This window comes from Lissotriton helveticus, chromosome 5_1, assembly GCF_964261635.1.
Source record: "Lissotriton helveticus chromosome 5_1, aLisHel1.1, whole genome shotgun sequence".
Classification (NCBI taxonomy): Eukaryota; Metazoa; Chordata; class Amphibia; order Caudata; family Salamandridae; genus Lissotriton; species Lissotriton helveticus.
Window position 1 is genome coordinate 2,086,657,483 of NC_136065.1, and position 17,482 is coordinate 2,086,674,964.

The 17,482-nt window shown below is 41.8% G+C and overlaps 1 protein-coding gene across 24 annotated transcripts in view; it reads left to right on the forward strand.

Annotated features, from left to right (window-relative positions):
* GAPVD1 (GTPase activating protein and VPS9 domains 1) overlaps positions 1-17,482 on the forward strand; it is a 424,045-nt gene that overhangs the window by 356,506 nt on the left and 50,057 nt on the right. For all 24 annotated transcript variants that reach the window (XM_078646066.1, XM_078646068.1, XM_078646069.1 and 21 more), the window contains 2 exons: positions 13,085-13,272; positions 13,628-13,841. In XM_078646066.1, coding sequence (XP_078502192.1) covers positions 13,085-13,272; positions 13,628-13,841 — 402 coding nt within the window. The remainder of the gene's footprint in view (positions 1-13,084; positions 13,273-13,627; positions 13,842-17,482) is intronic.

Sequence of the window (17,482 nt, forward strand, 5' to 3'; positions counted from 1 at the left end):
CTCGTAGTAAGGCTGAATCAGTTGCCTGTATAAAATACGTCCCAATTGCAGAAATTTGTAATGCAGCTACATGGAAATGGGTCTATACTTTTGCTAAATGTTATTGTTTAGATGAAGATTCAAGTTCTGATTCTTTGCTAGGCCATGCAACTTTAAAAATCAGTTTAATTAGAGATGTCCTTATTTGCCACACGTCTGCTTAAGACTACATCTAAAATCTGTTATTGTTTATAGCTTTATATTGACAATGAGTTAGGGTTATGCTTGCTACTCTGTTCTCTGTTTATGACTTATCAGTGAGGATCCCATGATGCAGAAGAAGATACTTACTTGTATTTCTCATTCTGCATTGTAGGTCCCTCAATGAAGTTATGAACAACCCTCCCTCCCGTCCTGCATGTCAATACATTTGCTATAATTTTTCTTTTAATCCGTTGTTGCCATTTAAAAAGAACTGGGACTGGGACGCAAACTGCCAGTACAGTCCATGATGGAAAGGGAATCTGCTGGCTCCTTAAAGTAACAGTGCATTTTCGTTGCAGTGCTTTAACTCTTGACCTGACACGCTCCTTTTTTTCAGTTTTCTTTCTCTGTGCTCAGTAGGCATTTTAGAATTAAACCCAGGGTTGCCTTTTGTCAGGTGCAGCAATGTGGTCACATTATATTGGTTGTGTATTTTTATGGTACAGAAAGATTTCGTAAAAAGCAGACCTGTCATGTTTTTAGTGGCGTTAACTCTAATTCTATGGAATTTGAGGTGGTTACCTCCATGAAGAAACAGTGTTCCGGGATCCCTGAAAATGCACAGGAATATTCTCTGTTTATGACTTCAGTGACCATACCTACGATGCAGAAATAGGAATACAAGTGAGTAACTTTTCCTTTGTGTGTGTGCATTTATACATGGTGAGAAACTCACCATGATTGTCAATATTATGTATACTTTCAGTAATTAAGAAGCACCAGATATCCCTCTAAAACAATTGTTCTAGAATGTTGACAAGCAGTGTATTACCAGTAACAAAAAACTTTTACTGTTGATACACACAACGTCTTCCCAAATCTCTAGTCTGTTTCCACCCACTCACCACCCAAAACCCCACTTTTTTCCGTATCCTGTCTTCAACAATGGTCGCCTACTTACCTGTCTCGTTCTTTATATTTATAGTGTTGGCTTTGAAATTAATTATTAATTTAAGATGTATTATTCCTATCCTTTCATTTATTCGTATTTAATATGCATTCTATTGAGCTTGCTCAAAGGCTGTAGCAGCTGAAAGTACTAATAAAATCTGACACTGTCGATTTGGTCAGAGAAGAGAAAGTTCCAATTCAAACCACAAAAAAGGACATTACCCCTACCAAAACAAATCTACAGAACAGGCCATTAAAACAAACAACTTATTAAAGAAATGTTTGGTAAGTAAATATAGTACAATAGTGGAATTTCATCTGCAGGATCAAAACAAGCATTGGCATAGCCAATAGGGCTCGCCTTTGGGAACTTATAAGTGTTTAGCTAGAGATATTTGGAAAGAAATTGAGTGAGAGTGATATATTTAAAGGAAGCGAGGGAGAGAAGGAGTGAAACTGAGAGAGGGGAACAGATAGAGCGTGTTATGAAGAGAGTGACCACAGGAGGGATGAAAAGAAATAGAGGATGAGTGCCTGGGTGATGGCTAGACAGAAAGAGAGACGGCAGAAGATTAGATACAGAGATGAAAAAAAAAGAGCATCAAAGAGACAAGAGGAAATGGTGAGAGGAAGAGTGGAAAGAGATAAACAGATGAGCAGAGAAAGAAGAAATGAAAGGGTGACAGAGGAAGTACGAAAGGGAGATAAATTAATATATAGGAATGGGGAAATGAGTAGAAAATACATGAAAACTAGCGCCTATAATTTGGCTAGAAGCTTCGTGGCCCTTCAGACGCAACACAACCTTCCCATGGGCGCTGTCCAGATATCCACTTCAATTCAATTCAATGATCTTTATTTCGTTGCATAGCACATAAAAGATATACAATAATACATTATAAAAAAAAATCATTATACCGTACCAAAAAACAGTAATCAATACTACATGTCATCATTTTAGAACAATCTGCCATTGTTTAGGATTATCACAGGATTTAAATAAATAGTTTAAAACGCATTATACAATGTTAAAATGTCATTAAATCAAGTCAAAATTTATAACATCCAAGGCATAAAGTTTAAAAAAATGACAACCTATAAAACTTAAAAACATAATCCGTGGTTTGAACAGGTCCAAGAGGGATACAGTTTAAAATGGAAGAGACATTTTTAATCTAATGAAATTTACAGCCAGAAGAAATCTAATAATTCCAAACACAATTGCTTGGCTGGTATCTGTTTTTAAGATTCTGCCAGCTTCCTTATGGAATCTAGAGCCAATGATATAGCACAATGGCTTTATCCAATTTTTCCTAGGTATACTATAACTAGGGCAAAAAAACAATATGTGTAAAACGTCTTCCCTTATATTGTTAGAACATAAGGTACAGTAATCGCTATTTGTCTTCCCCCAGCTTTTCTCTGTTACTTTGGTTCTCAGTGTTCCATATCTGAATTTTAGGTATAGGGTTTTGGCCAGCGGCGGCTGAACCTCATCAAGAAATGTTTCAAAACACGCCGCGTTTTTAACCATTAAGAATGTTTTGGTTAGAGGGCCGTGTGTCCTAACATACGCAGAGTCGTGGCTCACATAAGACCAGAAGGATAACTTAACGATTTTCTTGGAAGCCGTATTTAAGGACTCCGGCTCACTCCAAAAGTGTGCTAGTCCTAGTTTGGATAACCACACTCTTACATGCTTAAACCAATAAATTCGGTTACCACTATCTAGGTCCAGAACTTCTTTCAACCCACTTTTGTAATCAATCAGTTCGGGTGTTGTCCATAATCTAACCCATAATAATAGTGGTCTCAACATTGCGTGCTGGTCAGTATGCTTAATGTTTAGATCTAGAAATAAGGGTACCAATGGGGTGGTGTTGGGAACTTTTAATAGTCCCCTGATAAACTTGTTTTCCAGTGTTTCAAAGGTCTTCTTACATACTGGTCCCCAAAGTTCTGCCCCATACAAAACAGCTGATTGGACCTTATACCTAAAAATCTCCATTGCTGGGGTTACTGCCTTGTTCACACTGTTATTGTGTCTTTTTAATATTGGGAGACAGTTTTGTTTGAACACTATTTTAGATTTTTCTAGCGGAGGTCTCCATCCCATAGTTGAATCTAATAATACCCCTAAGTATGTAAAACTCTGTTCGTAGTCAAGCTTGTGACCATTTAGCATTAGGTTTTTTTTAAAACTTTTATGAGGGTTTAGTGCCATATATTTGGTTTTTTTTGTGTTAATCTCTAACCCTTTTAAGGTACAATATTGCTGGAACCTGTCTAATAAGATCTGTAGTCCCCTAGGAGTCTGTGAAATGAGAATCGTGTCGTCTGCGAAAAGGAGGGACGGTACACGTTCCCCTCCCAATCGAGGCGAATCATTATCACAATCCTCCATATAAGCCGCAATATCATTAACAAAAAGGGAAAAGAGTGTGGGAACAAGTACGCATCCCTGGCGTACTCCCCTTTTTATTGGTTTTGGGTCTGTAAGTTCCCCGTTAGGGCCCCACCTGACCTTAGCGTAATTTTCCTGGTGAAGGCCCATCACCAGTTTTAAAAGTTCCCCGGAAAGTCCCTGCCTTTCCAAGGATTTCCAAAGTAGGTCACGGGGTATTAGGTCAAATGCTGCTCGTAAATCTACAAAGGTCACATACAAGTGGCCCTTCTGAATGATGACATATTTCCAATACAAGCAGCATAACCTTAAAACCTGATCTATGGTCCCAGTTTTTTCCCTAAACCCTGCCTGATATTTTGATAAAACGAATTCTTCGTCTAACCACGTATTTATACGATTTAATATATGCCTGGCATATATTTTTTGAGTTATGTCTAAAAGACTGATGGGGCGATAGTTGGCAGGATCGCCTCTATCCCCCTTTTTAAAAATAGTGATAATTTCTGCACCATCCCAAGTTTCTGGCATTTGATCACCAGCCGCAATAGCGTTAAATAAATGGTTTAGATATGGTGCCCAAACGTCAGTGTTATGCAAATAAAGATCGCCTGGAATTTTATCAAGTCCAGGTGCCTTCCCTTGTTTAACTGAAGCAATTGCTAACTCAGTTTCGTGTAAATCAAAGACTACCGATGGATGTAAATTCGCTGGCTGAAAAGAAGTCGATTCTTCCAAGGAAGCAACCTCGCTTATTTTAGCTGCATACAAGTTGGTAAAATGTTTTACCCACGTAGCCTCGTCTAAAAAGACCTCTCTAGAGCCTTTCTCTCGTTTATTCCCCTTGGCCACTAATTCCCAGAAGGACCTCTGGTCATTGGTTTTTGCTGCTTGTAACATACTCGACCATATTCCGTCGTCCCATGAGGATTTTACTTTTACCAATGTTAGATTGTATAATTTCCTTTTGTCTTTAATTTCTATGGGACTTTTTCTTTTAATTGCCTCAATCAAAGCGGTTTTGGCAACACGGCATTCTTTATTATACCATGGTTTCCCAACTGGTTTAGCATTTACAATACCAGTCCCTTTTTTTGGTCTTTTTGTTAAAAGGTCTAGTAATTGGCTAAAAAAGGATTTGTGTAGGTTAATAAATTCCCCATGTTCACTTCCGGGCGGACAATATGATTCAAATGTATTTGCCAAGGTGCAATAGATATTGGATAAGAGGTCCTCTCTTTCCAATATATATGCCTATTTGACAGCCCTTCTATTGTTGCTAAGAATAATATTATCTAATGTTGGTGACTGTACATTTGTAACACCTCCCTCTATGTTTCCCTGCCCATTTAATAAGTTTTTGAGAAAGCTGGTTTCAAGGGGGTAGTGGTCACTTTCAAATCTCTCAGTAACTTTTAAGTCAATTGTATATTGCCGCAAGTCAAACGAAACAATAACATAATCAAGATTGCTTTTATAATTCCGCCTCTTAAAGGTGGGTGCTTTCGGGCTATCAGAAGGCATGCGCCCATTACAAGCCCTCAGACCATGGCTTGTGAGCCACCTAGTGATCTGAAGGGCTAGTGTAGTCCCAGCAACGGTTCCTTTATCACTCAGAAGAGGTATCCTGTTAGCCACATCCTCATCTTCATACAAGTTGACCATGCCCGCGATCGGTTCAAAATTACAATTCATATCCCCACATAGGATTACACTTGCATCAGGCTCTAGGGTGCCCATAAAACTCTCCAGTTTTTCGATACATGGCGACACTTTATAAGATGGATGGGGACTATTATACACGTTTATAAGGTTAATCACCCTTTTGTCCACTGTAGTTATTTCCAGGCCTAATATTTCTAGGGAGTCAGTCTTTAGGATCTTTATACCGATATTAGTGGAAACACTGATCCATATTATTAGGCCTCCTGCGGCTCGACCTCTTGGTGAAGGGACAGCCTCTATTTGGTATGTTTTGTTTCCCACTCTGTGGACCTGGTCCGTGGCCCATGTCTCCTGCAGCATACAAACATCGAAGGTGTTCATATATCTATTCCAATCTGGGTCACATATTTTTGCACGCACCCCGCCACATTCCATGAAACTAATGTAATCAAGGAGTGCCCCTCATTTAACCCACAATTGCCAGCTATTGTGGGTAAAGACAAACTACAATTAGTCCCACTACCAATTACAGCAACAAAATTGTCTAGCCTCGGGGATCTACTTCCTTCTTCCTCCTTTACTCCATTAGTATTATAGTTGTTTGCATCACCACTTTCTACCTCCCTGTTCCTTAAACTTCAATCACATTCATCCAAACCACTGAAAACATCAAACCTGTTCGATGTTTCCAGTGGCGTGAATGGGAGTATGTGAGGTGTTCTTCTATAATCACTTGCGTTGTATCTTGGGGGTATGGTATTCCACCCAGGTAAGACAGGGGCTGATGCTGGTTGGTACATATGAACAGGGTTTCTAGCAGGCTCCAAATTAAAAAAATGGTTATCCAAAAGAGCATTGCTAGTTACCAGTTTGTTTGGAAATACTATGGATCTTGGATAAAAAGGACGCGGTATGATGCAACTATTCTCATTACCATGCGGCCAGGATAGTATATATTGGACCGCATTTTTATCTCTGAAGTTCACCACAACCACATCTCCCCCTATGTCCTTTGGTCTTCCTCCTAGCCAGGGCATCCGTCGGACATGGATTATTTCGCCATTAATAATACTGGCCTTTGGTCTATGTGAAATTAGCCAATGCATTATTTTATTCTTAAGTTGGGAAAAACCCTCCCGCTTATTTCCAGGTAATTCTGGTACCCCAGTGAGTACCACCACATAGGGTACAGCTTCTGGTGGAAGTTCTGTGAGTGGTCTTCTACCTTGGACCCCTCTGGTATGTCTGGCTTCTTCCCCTTCCATTCTAGGTGGCCCGTTTAATGAATTACCCGCTTCCCTACTTTGGATATTATTAACGGGGATAACAGGAATATAATTCGAAGCTGCAGCTAATCTTGTTGTCACTATTTGAGTCTGGTTAGGTTTAGGTAATGTACCTGTAGGCTGATTTTTAGTCGCAACTGGTGTACCTATTTTCAAATGTTGACAGGGAGTAGTGGTGGAAGATGTTGCCGCTACTACATTTGATGTAGTACCATGGGCTGAGGTGGAAGCTTTGCTAGGGATTGATGCTATTCTTGGACCCTTATTTCCTAAAGCCCTAGCCGAGTTACCATGTGTGACCAAGTCCGCTTCTATTTTCCCTAGTCTTGTCTCCACTCCTTTTAATCTTTCAACTATGGCTAACGTATAACTCCTTACAATTAATTCTATACTGTCTAGTAGATTACTAGTGGGAGTTGATAGGGGCCCTTCAGCATTTATGGCATGTTCTGTATTGTGCTTAGTGGCCAAGTGTGATGTTAATAATAAGAGTGCTGAAGGGTCTAGCACTGTCTCTGCAGCTCCCTTCGCAGCTATAGTTCCCATTATTGTGCCATTCTGAACCACAAATATGTGGACGGCTCGATTTGGAGAAATGTGTTTATTTCGCACACCATGTGCACTTTGATGAGAGGTTGTACGTAGCACCAGAACCGCGTAAAAAAAACAAGCCAGCGAGTTGTGCGCACGCGCGCTGCATGGAATTTAAGGAATGCAGCTGGCACACTGGGTGCCACTGCTCGCTCCCGAGACCCTTAGGCCATGGGTCTCTTGGAAGTCTGGAGTGTTTCCAAGAGGCCCTCTCCTAAAGCAGAGCATGCTCGCTGCGCTAGGCGCGACCAAAAAGACATCTGTGACTTATACCTTTTGTGCAAAAAAGGATAAGACAGTCTGACCAATTTTCAATTTGAGACTTCAAAGAATGACCCACTAACCATCTATTAGTGACAATGGAAGCAGAATTTCTCAGTGTCCCCAATCTGGGCCAGGTGTACTTCCACATCCCCATCCAGTAAAATAACTTGAACTTTGCAGAATTCCTGTGTGGACCTTAGTTCAAAGTTTTACCCCTTGATTTAAACCCTTCTGAAAATGCATATCAAAGAGTGTTTACAAAATCTAGTTCATTATTACCAGGAATGTTAACTTACATACGTTTTATCATTTCCATTTGGTATTATGTATTGCTGGTAGTTATTATTACTTTCTCTGTACCCGATTTGAAAGCTTTAATATACAGATTTAATAGTAAACATCTTATTCAGGGGAGGGGGAAGAGAGTGATTTGGAGGGAAAATGGAACTCTAAATAATCATACACACTTTACGTAGCCGTTTTCACATTTCTGCACAAGACATCAATTAAGGATTTCGGTACTTCAGTCCAATGCAAAATTTGTATAAAAAATATATAGAAAGAGTGTTGGTGCCCAACCCTTTCTCATAAGTTCATGGCTTGTGTAATTAAATGTTGGCGTGCTGCATACCAAGGCTGTTTAGTCTTAAATCCATTTTAGTAGTATGTAATCCACCAACAGACACTCCCTGCCTCTTTATCGCACTATTGCAGGTTTCGGATTGATCCCTTTGTGATGTTTCCAGTCTTTTCCTCTGTCTTTCCCCTGTGTTTAAATAAGTGCTGTCGCCCACAAATGAGAGCTGGTGGCCCCCACTGGCTCACATTAAGGGCTGCCTCAGTGACAAATGATCCCTGTTAGCATCCATATATTTGTTTTGTGCATAATTAAATATGATCTAATGTGTGGCCTATATTGTTTTTTAGGCAGCCCCTTCCATTACAAGGCAAACATATCATGATTTGTGGCATTTGTCACCGAAAGTCTTGTTTGATTAGGAATTGAGGCCCTCTACATTTTCACATTATGTGAGTTTCTTCATCTAGTTTCTATAAGACTGGACCCTTTCCCTGGTCTTATTCTGTCTTCATCCAGCCTCTAAATCAGCTTCTCTAAAGCACTGGCATTAATTTCTGCTAATATGTGGATGACACTCCCAATATATATATATATATATATATATATATATATATATATATATATATATATATATATATATATATATATATGATATCCCTCATCTATGACCAACTCATGCTCAATAAAGGTAAAAAGAAATTACACAAATGGATGCCAGCCAATTGTCTAAAATGTAACAAATTAAGACAATTTTAACTAGACTTCCGCAAATGTAAAAATAAAGTAGATCCTAGACTGTCCCCACAACTAGTAAATGTTCGCTATGTATCGTGTCCCTCATTTTCTGTCATATCGTTAGGATTTTGGATTGACACCTCCCTATCTTTGCATTCACAAGTGAACAAATTGGCACAGGGCTCCAATTTTTCAACTGCTTCAATTGAACAAAAGTAAGTTTCATATCATATAGCATGTTCTACGGGTGGATGTTGACTTTGTAGACCTGCTGATGCATTCACAAGTCCATGATGAATAGAAACGTCAACTGCAAGTCCTAATCAGTACTTCCAGCATTGGGACAACCTGTAAATAGACCCGTTTGACACCCTGCAAAATGCCCAAACTTCGCCTCACGGTACCCACAGCCCCCAGGCATTGAAGAAAGGATGAACTGCCCAGGGATCTTTGCCTACGCCTTTCCTCCTTTTCTCACTCCTTTCCTCCTTTTCTCACTCCTTTCCTCCTTTTCTCACTCCTTCCATATATGGTGAGGAAAATGATGTCAAAATTTCTGACGCTCATCCTAGTGGCTCCCACTTGGGCCGGGCAGCCCTGGTACTCCATGCTCCTGAAGCTGTCAATCAGCCCCCACGAAGTTCCTGATAAAGCCAGAATTTCTCACACGGAGACAAGGCAGGATCAGACAAACAGACTCCCAGTGAGCTCGCACCTGAGGTCCTAGAGTTTGAATCTCCGCCAGGAAAGCATGAACATATTGTGAGAAATGCGTAGGCCCACCACACAGGCCTGTTATGCAGGCCTGTTATGCAGCAAAGTGGAAATGGTTTGTCCACTCCTGCATTTCCAAAACCCTAGACCCCCTAAAGGCTAATGCCCAGAGCATTGTCGGCTGTTACATCTATGAAAGTCCTGCTTCGCCTAGACCTGGTTGCTGTATTAGCTTGCAGGCAAACTTTAACTTTAAAACCCTTTGGTTAAGGCCTTCATTGTAGGCCTTGGGAGGGTGATACCTCCTTAAAATACAGTTTGCCTGCATGTAGAACCATATCTAGTATTCACAAGCCTCATGGGGCCACTCCAAATTTTTGCAGTTCCTTTCATGGAAGAGAGCATGCTTAATAGCCATGAATTCTCTCAGATGCATTAGCGAACCTCAGTCACTACCTGTGCAAGAACTGATCATTCAGGTTCACAAAACCGTGTTGTTCTTAGGACTTATCCTATGTTTTTGCCCAAGGTGGTATCACATTTTACCCCCTTGGTCAGACTATAGTACCTCACTGACAGGACTTAGCCGTTTTGCAAATCTGACTAGTTATTTGTAGCCTGTGCATAACCCATCTCCACAGAAGGTCTAGAGATAGTCATGTTCATCCAAAGTTGTTAATTACAAATTTCTGAGAGAGTTTTTTGTATGCCCGAAGGCACACTCCATCCATAGGAAAAGGACAGCCATGGCTTTCTTAGGGAACATCCCTCTAGCTCACCAGAATGGCCACCTGGTCAACGCCACCCATTTTACCAAGTATTACTTTGTGGACATTGCAGCCCGACAGCCAGCGTTGGCTGACCAGGCAGTTTTAGAGACTTTGTTCCAATCATCTGCTTCCTAGCCAGAGCATTTGTCTACAGCCTCATGTGCTATGGATGGAAAAGGTTACTTAATCTGTTAGTATCCGTTTAAAGCACTTAGTGTAGTGCTGTAGATTCACATGCATCCACCATAATCCTAATATTTCAATTTCTGGAAGAAACTGTGTGTGTCTGTATCTGAATATGTTATTTCAAACTGCATGCAAATTGAGCAGCTAGTGTTTCTTTGCAGCATTAATCTAGTGTGGCTTAGCCTGATGAGCACAGAACAGCAAGTAATATACGAGCATGGACTGATCGGTTGGAGCAGTTTTGAATTGTTTTTTCACCACTATTTGCCCCACCACTAAATCATTTAATTTCTTAATGTTGATACAATGAAACCTTGAGGCCAGTTGGATCCTTAACTGGTGTTGCCTACAATGTGTGCCGCCTTTATGCTCTGTAGCACAGTTAAACTGGACGCAGAGAATGTGAACTTTGTCCGATTTTTTTACAACCCTGCTTCTTTAACTTGGATATGTAGCATGCTTTGTTTGAGATGTGCATGTTTGGAGCAAAAGGATGTTTTTGACTGTTTTAAGTGGAAACTGAGCACCAGGATCTCACGGCCTTGTCACCAAACACCTCGTCCCTGTGTAGGATTCATTTAAAAGTAGGGCTCATTTTTAATTTGAAAATATAGTACCTATCAATTAAATGTATACAATACATTTTGAGGTCATGTTAAACTCAGAACTTATTCCAATGGATGTCAGTATCGCTGCCTGCGCTCACAGGAACAGCAGATCTGGAGAATCTTCCAAAGCTGTGCGAGAGATTGTCCCCATTGCTGCCTGGCTAGCATTACCCGCTGTCCTGTTCTTTCTACTGCCAGCATGTATAAAGCATACTAGGGAGCCCTGACCACTCCTTGTGTATATAAACGTGTGGAGTTATGTTACCTCATTGCAATTTATACAGCGCACGAACACCCTTGGGTGTCTTGGCGCTAGCTGCACCGGAGCTTAAAACCAGTACGCTCTATTGAACTAAGATCCTAGTTGTTAAAAAGCCATATTTTACTTTTTTCCCCGGACCAAAGCAGGGAAGGGATGGCCCCGATATGAGGCGAGAGACTGTGTCAGAGTTTTATAGTACCAGTAACGAAACTTCTTCCACCCCAGTTAGACTTCCTACCTCTGGGGATTATAAGAGTATTAGATTCCAGAGAGCGAAGGGGTCTGTTGAGAACATGCCACTGGAAAATGTGTCTCAGAAATTGAGGAGCCGTGTTGTGTAGAGCTATATGAGCAACACACAGAACCTTACATTTTACATGACTTCCCACAGGTAGCCAATAAAGCTTCCGGATTCCAGGAGATATAGCATAGAATTTAGGCAGTCCTAACACTAATCTGGCAGCAGGGTTTTGTGATGTTTGGAGCCTGTTGATATGTTGATCCTGAAGATTCAAGTAGAGGCCATTGTAATAGTCTAGCTTTTTATAGAACTAACACAGTGGCTACCTTAATCAAGGGGTTGATGGGGATGTATGGTAAATAATTTGTAATCATCCTAAGAGTTAGCGAGGCAGAGGATACTACTGCCAAAACCTGCGCACCGTAGTTTAACTTATTGGCAACATGAAAAACGAGATTCTTGCCTTTTAATACAGGGGTGGGAAAGGAGCCAATCTCATCTGCCCACCAAAAAGGAGACCAGGCGGGGATAGGTTGCCAAATAATACAACCTCAGTTTTGCCTTCAAACCCACACACAGTTCATGTTTCACAAAGATCCTTCATACATGTCCCTGACTTACATAAAGCTAAGAACTCCTAATATGTTTAAGTAAGGTGCGGGGGGCTATACCCCTGACTAGGAAACACTCTGCCACCATCAATGGCCTCTACATAGTACAGAGGGCAGTATCCCCTCATTGAAATGGGTATACAGCTCTGATGTTAACTGAATAAATTATGCAGGAAAGGGAGTGCAACCAGTGAACACTTTGTGTTGTCCAGTTTACTGTAGAAAGCACACAGGTATGTGGAAACTTACAATGGCAGCGTGACACATCTTCAGAAAGTAAAATGGAGAACATTTGTCTAAGGACGTTGGAAGTGTGTCTTGATTCTTGCTCCAGTCGTCAACATCCTACTTAGTAACACCCAGTGCTCCAGGCCTGCCTCTGCATTATCAACTCAACAAAGCAGAAGGTAATCATCGGTGCCACACTCCTAGCGCTGACCCAAAAAACGTAAGACCCTCTGACCCATATAGCGCTGAACATGAAACCCCTCCCCCTTACTTACAAGTGCAATGGGATATTAGCTAGTTTGAAATGATCAAACATGCATAATTTGACAGATTTTATGTGACAATACAAGGGTGTGATGTGATAATACTATCCTTGGACCTGTTGTTAGTAGTATGCGTTATGTGCAGCAAACGTGAATAAAGAGGCTTGTGAGACTTCCAGCGCAACACAGTTTTTCAGATGCCAATATTAATGCGCAAAGCCAATTTTGATTACTTTGTGAGGTGCAAATAAAGCTAATTTGAACTAAAGTCTTTAACAGAAGCGGTTATGAATCTCATAACATTTTTACTGTTGGTGAATAAGGTGTAACAGCGACTATTTTAATTGACGATCAATTGCTTTGAAGGAGGTGGTGGAAACAAACATCTCTTTCCTCCTTATTTTGTTTGTTTGGTTTTAAATTTACACAATTTTAAAGATGAACTAATGTAAAACTGTAAGGGGCGTTCAATGGTGCCTTATATTACAAATTTGATGGTGTTCCTGTGTCTTGAGACTTTATTAAATATTCATTTTTTGTAGGAAAAGGGCTCCATATATTGCTTATTTAACTCGATGTCGTCAGGGTCTTCAAAGCACACAAGCTCACCTAGAAAGACTTCTGCAGAGGGTGCTGCGAGACAAAGAAGTAGCCACAAGATATTTCACAACAGTCTGCGTGAGGCTTTTGCTAGAAAGCAAAGAGAAGAATATTCAAGAATTCATTCAAGGTAATGTGGCCAAATTTTGGATCATCATGTACAATTGAAGGGCATTAAATATATGTAGAGTTTTTGGGTGGTGCTACATATTACTTTTGGCTCCTCTGATTGCCCTACCTTTTTGTTACGTGTACGGAGGCCCTTGTATTTGGACTTTATGCTTAATAATGTGCTGTGTAACGCTCCTTTATGTCTTTTATTTCTTTGTTGAACCATGTTCAAAGACTCATTGAGACCAGGTTCTATGAATTTAAAATTAAAATTAATAAAGTAAGTTTTTATCGTAATTTGTTTTTGCAAATGATAGCACAAGTCATCTAAAGTTCGTAGTTGTATTTAAGGACTTTCTTTAATTTCATATTAGATTTCCAGAGACTAACAGCTGCAGATGATAAGACTGCACACGTGGAAGAATTCCTCCAGTCCTTATATGGCGCCATGGCGCAAGATGTCATCTGGCAAAATGCCAGTGAAGAACAGCTGCAAGATGCTCAGATGGCGATTGAACGCAGTGTCATGAACAGAATCTTCAAGCTTGCCTTCTATCCCAACCAAGATGGAGACAGTCTTCGAGATCAGTACGTAGTGTCTTTTTTCTTATCTCCTGTTCCTCGTGTAGCATATGCGGTGTCAAGTTGATTAGGCAAGAAAAGGGCCATGCTAAATTTATCTTTAAATACTTTTTAGAATAGCCATACTATTTTATTCCCCAGCAATTTATATTGGTTCTTAATTCTTTTTCGCTATATTCTTTCAAATCAGCAATTGTCATTCTGGTGATGTTAAACAGTTTAAGTGAGAGAATAAATGTTATAAAAATGTAGCTTTTTCGAAGCTTGGATTGACTTCCATTATAAGACCTTAATTGCCATTAATCTGACACATTTGTACGATCGCCATCAACCTCAACTGCCAGTAAAAATAGTGTAGGAATATGGCTCTGTATATGGTATACCACTAAGTAGTTATATCATGCACAGAGTCCAGAGATTCTCCCAGAAGTGTACTGGGCTCGATGCAAACCCAAAGCGCTCTATTTGTGGTAGTGTGGTCGAGCAGCCATAGGCCTAACATAAGAGTTTTGTCATACATACAGTGATTAATAAATGAGACACAACTCAAAAAGGAGATCCACGCCAATTTTAGAAAAATCGGCTTTGTTCTGGTTTTATTTTTAGACCAAGATATATGTAAGTAAGTTTTTCAAGAAAAATACTTTTCACTTTAAAAAGTGGACACAGTACAATTTTCAAGCTTTGCAATGTTAACCTATGGAGGAAAACAATAATTCAGTTTTACAGGGAAGTACACAACTTAGGTACAGTCTTCGGGTTTCAAATCAGCACCAGGCAAGGCTTCAGGCCAGGAGGCCGACCGATGAAAGCCCACAGCTGCACAGGTAAGTAGAGATGCTAGGGGATGTAGGGACTCCATCGGTTAAGCTCCCCAAGGTCCATGGGCACAGGTGCAGGCATGTCCTTGGACATTGGAAATCTTACCGGGCAGGTCGCGGTCAGGGGGGTGTCTTTGGATTGAGACTGCAGGCGTCGAGGTGGAGTCCGATAGGGGTCAGCCCACGGGGAACTTGTGCTCAGAAGCGCTGGAGAACCTTCACAGGATCAATGGGCCCCTTGAGCTCAGTCCATGGGCTCTGGGTGTAGAGGTGGATCCGGAGGTGTGTTCTCTGTTCCTTACGGCAGAGTTCTTTTTCTTTGTAGATGGTTTCTTCTGGAGAGGTCTGCTGTCCATGGGAGTATTTATCGAAGGCAGGCAGTCCTCCCAGGGCTTTGGAGGTCCTGGGCCTGCAGGATGAGTCGACATTTTGTAGCAGAGACCAGCAGGGCTGGCGCAGAGTCAATGACTGGCCCTTCTTCTCTCATGCTGGTGCGGCTCTTGGGTGTCCGGGCTTCTTAGGTCATCGTAGATCTGATTTCAGGGTTTGGGGGAGACAGCTAAATACTAGATTTAGGGGCATTGCAGGGGAGTGACGGGTAGGGACCAATGGGTTCCTTATTTGGGTTGTCCACTATCATGCCACCCTCTGGAGAGGGGTATGTGGGGGGGACAGGTGACACATAGCCCTGGCCCGGATTGGATAAGTCCCACCATCTTAAAGATGCTGGGCACTGAAAAATGTGCTTTACTTCGCCTCCTGCACCTGAGAGGTGGAGTTGGTGAAGTGGGGGCACACCTCCTATTCTTCCTAAGTTTTCCCACAAGTTCTCCCACAAAAAGTGGGGGTTTGAACAGGGGGCTGCTATTTGCTGCTAGCAGCAAAGGCTGGAGTCGCATTTCAAAGGCAGCAGGCCTTTAAATCTTCCCTCTTGAGCACTGTGCCCATCCCAGGGGAGAAGGTGTTACACCTCCAACCAGGATATGCTTTGTTTCTGGCCACAGAATAGGAAATCTCGACCCAGGCTGCGTAAAGCCAGTCGGAGACCACTCCAGAGTTGGTAGGTTTTCTGGGGGCACCTCTGAGGTTCTCTCTGGGTACATGGTCTAATAAATCCAACACTGGCATCAGTGTGGGTTTATTAAGTGGAGTTGTTTGGTACCAAACACTCCTGAGTTCAGAGAAGCCATCATGGTGCTGGGGAACTAGAGGTGTCGGGTTGTACTCTCTATGACTTCCCTGGCACTTACAATATTTAAGAATAGACTTAAATATTGTAGGGGCATGTCTGCCCTTGCAGATATTCCCACACCTGTAATATAGTTCACCCTGCCTTAGGGCTTGTAAGGCCTGCTAGAGGGTTGACTTACACTATACCTTAGGCAGTGCTGGTTGGTATGGCACGCAGGCAGTGTGCCATGTCAACTTTGTTGTTTTTCACTGCACGAGGGCATGCAAACTGCAGTGGCATGGCCTTGGTGAGGGTTTCCTAGGGGACCTTCTTCAGTTCCCATGCCCTAGGTCCCAAGGGTACCATTTACTATGGACTTACGGGGGACAGCAGTGGTCAGTCATGGAACTTTTTTAGGGAAGAAGCACTGGCACAGGGGGCATGGTTGGAGGTACCCTGTGCACTAAACATCATTTTCCAGGTAAAAAGTGGGGGCTAACCATGTCAAAAGAGGCGCTTTCTTACAAATAGCATTAAAACCATACTCTTGCAATTACACAACTAATCCCCGGTTCACAGCATACACATATTTATAAGTATATGCCACTCCTATATTGCACCAGCCCAACATTTCAAATATGGTGAGATGCTGCCTGATGAGGTGCACCAAACCACAGTGATATTTAGCTCCTGTGGTAAGTGGTCTAGGCTTCTGTTAAACCTATGACCATTTGAGTAGCATGGGGTTCAATGAATGACGTGTTTTATTTCTGAATATTTCCTTCACCTTAATATCCAAGGAACCAAATTATATTTGGAAAATTCTCCCAGCAAAGACTCCGGTGTTAACAAGTTGCACTGTGTGGCTTTGTGGCGACCTTACACCATCACAGAAGTGATGAGCAGAGCCTGATAAAGGCGTGCTGATGTAATTTCCTTTCCCTCCAAGCCTTCTGATGTGGATCGAGAGCTCCTCACCCAACTTTGTTGGTCTTCTGACAACTCTATATGTTTAGCACAGTGTGCTAGGGAACATGTCTTCCCCTGAAAATGACTTTATTCTAGCTGTGCTTTGGCTACAAAAACAGATGTCAGTTATGGACCCTCACGATGCATGCCTTTGATGTCTTGGGTCTGGTCATGCCCTGTCGTGCTGTAAGTATGCCTTCTTGCACTTACAGACAATGAGAAAGCGGGAAGCGAAGTTTTATGTCCCAAAGCATAATAAGAGTTTGCTTTCAAAACAGTTTTCCATGCTCCAAGTCATCGGGCTATACCCAGTCACGAGGCCGGTCCTGTGCAAAGACCCACTCGAAGTCTTCAGATTAGTCAAAGTTGAAAACGCAACAGAAACCCAAGTAGGACTCGACCCAATCTTAGGTTCTTCTGAATCCGATCCAGTCCCTTAATTGATCCTTGCACGCCCTGAATTTCCCAGGTAGTCTTCGACCTTGCAGCAACTTGTAGCCTTCAGAGAGGCTCTGCTGCAGATATTTGAAATGCCGCCTGCTCCCTCTGCAGGACCATTTGGCCATACCCAGTTGTCTGCCATGTAGTCAGACTTATGCTGGTTGGGCCTACCCTGAATTCCCCCCTGTTGAGACCTGTTTCTAGGTCTATACCGGCGCTAGTCTAGACTTTCTCCCTGGCTGCGG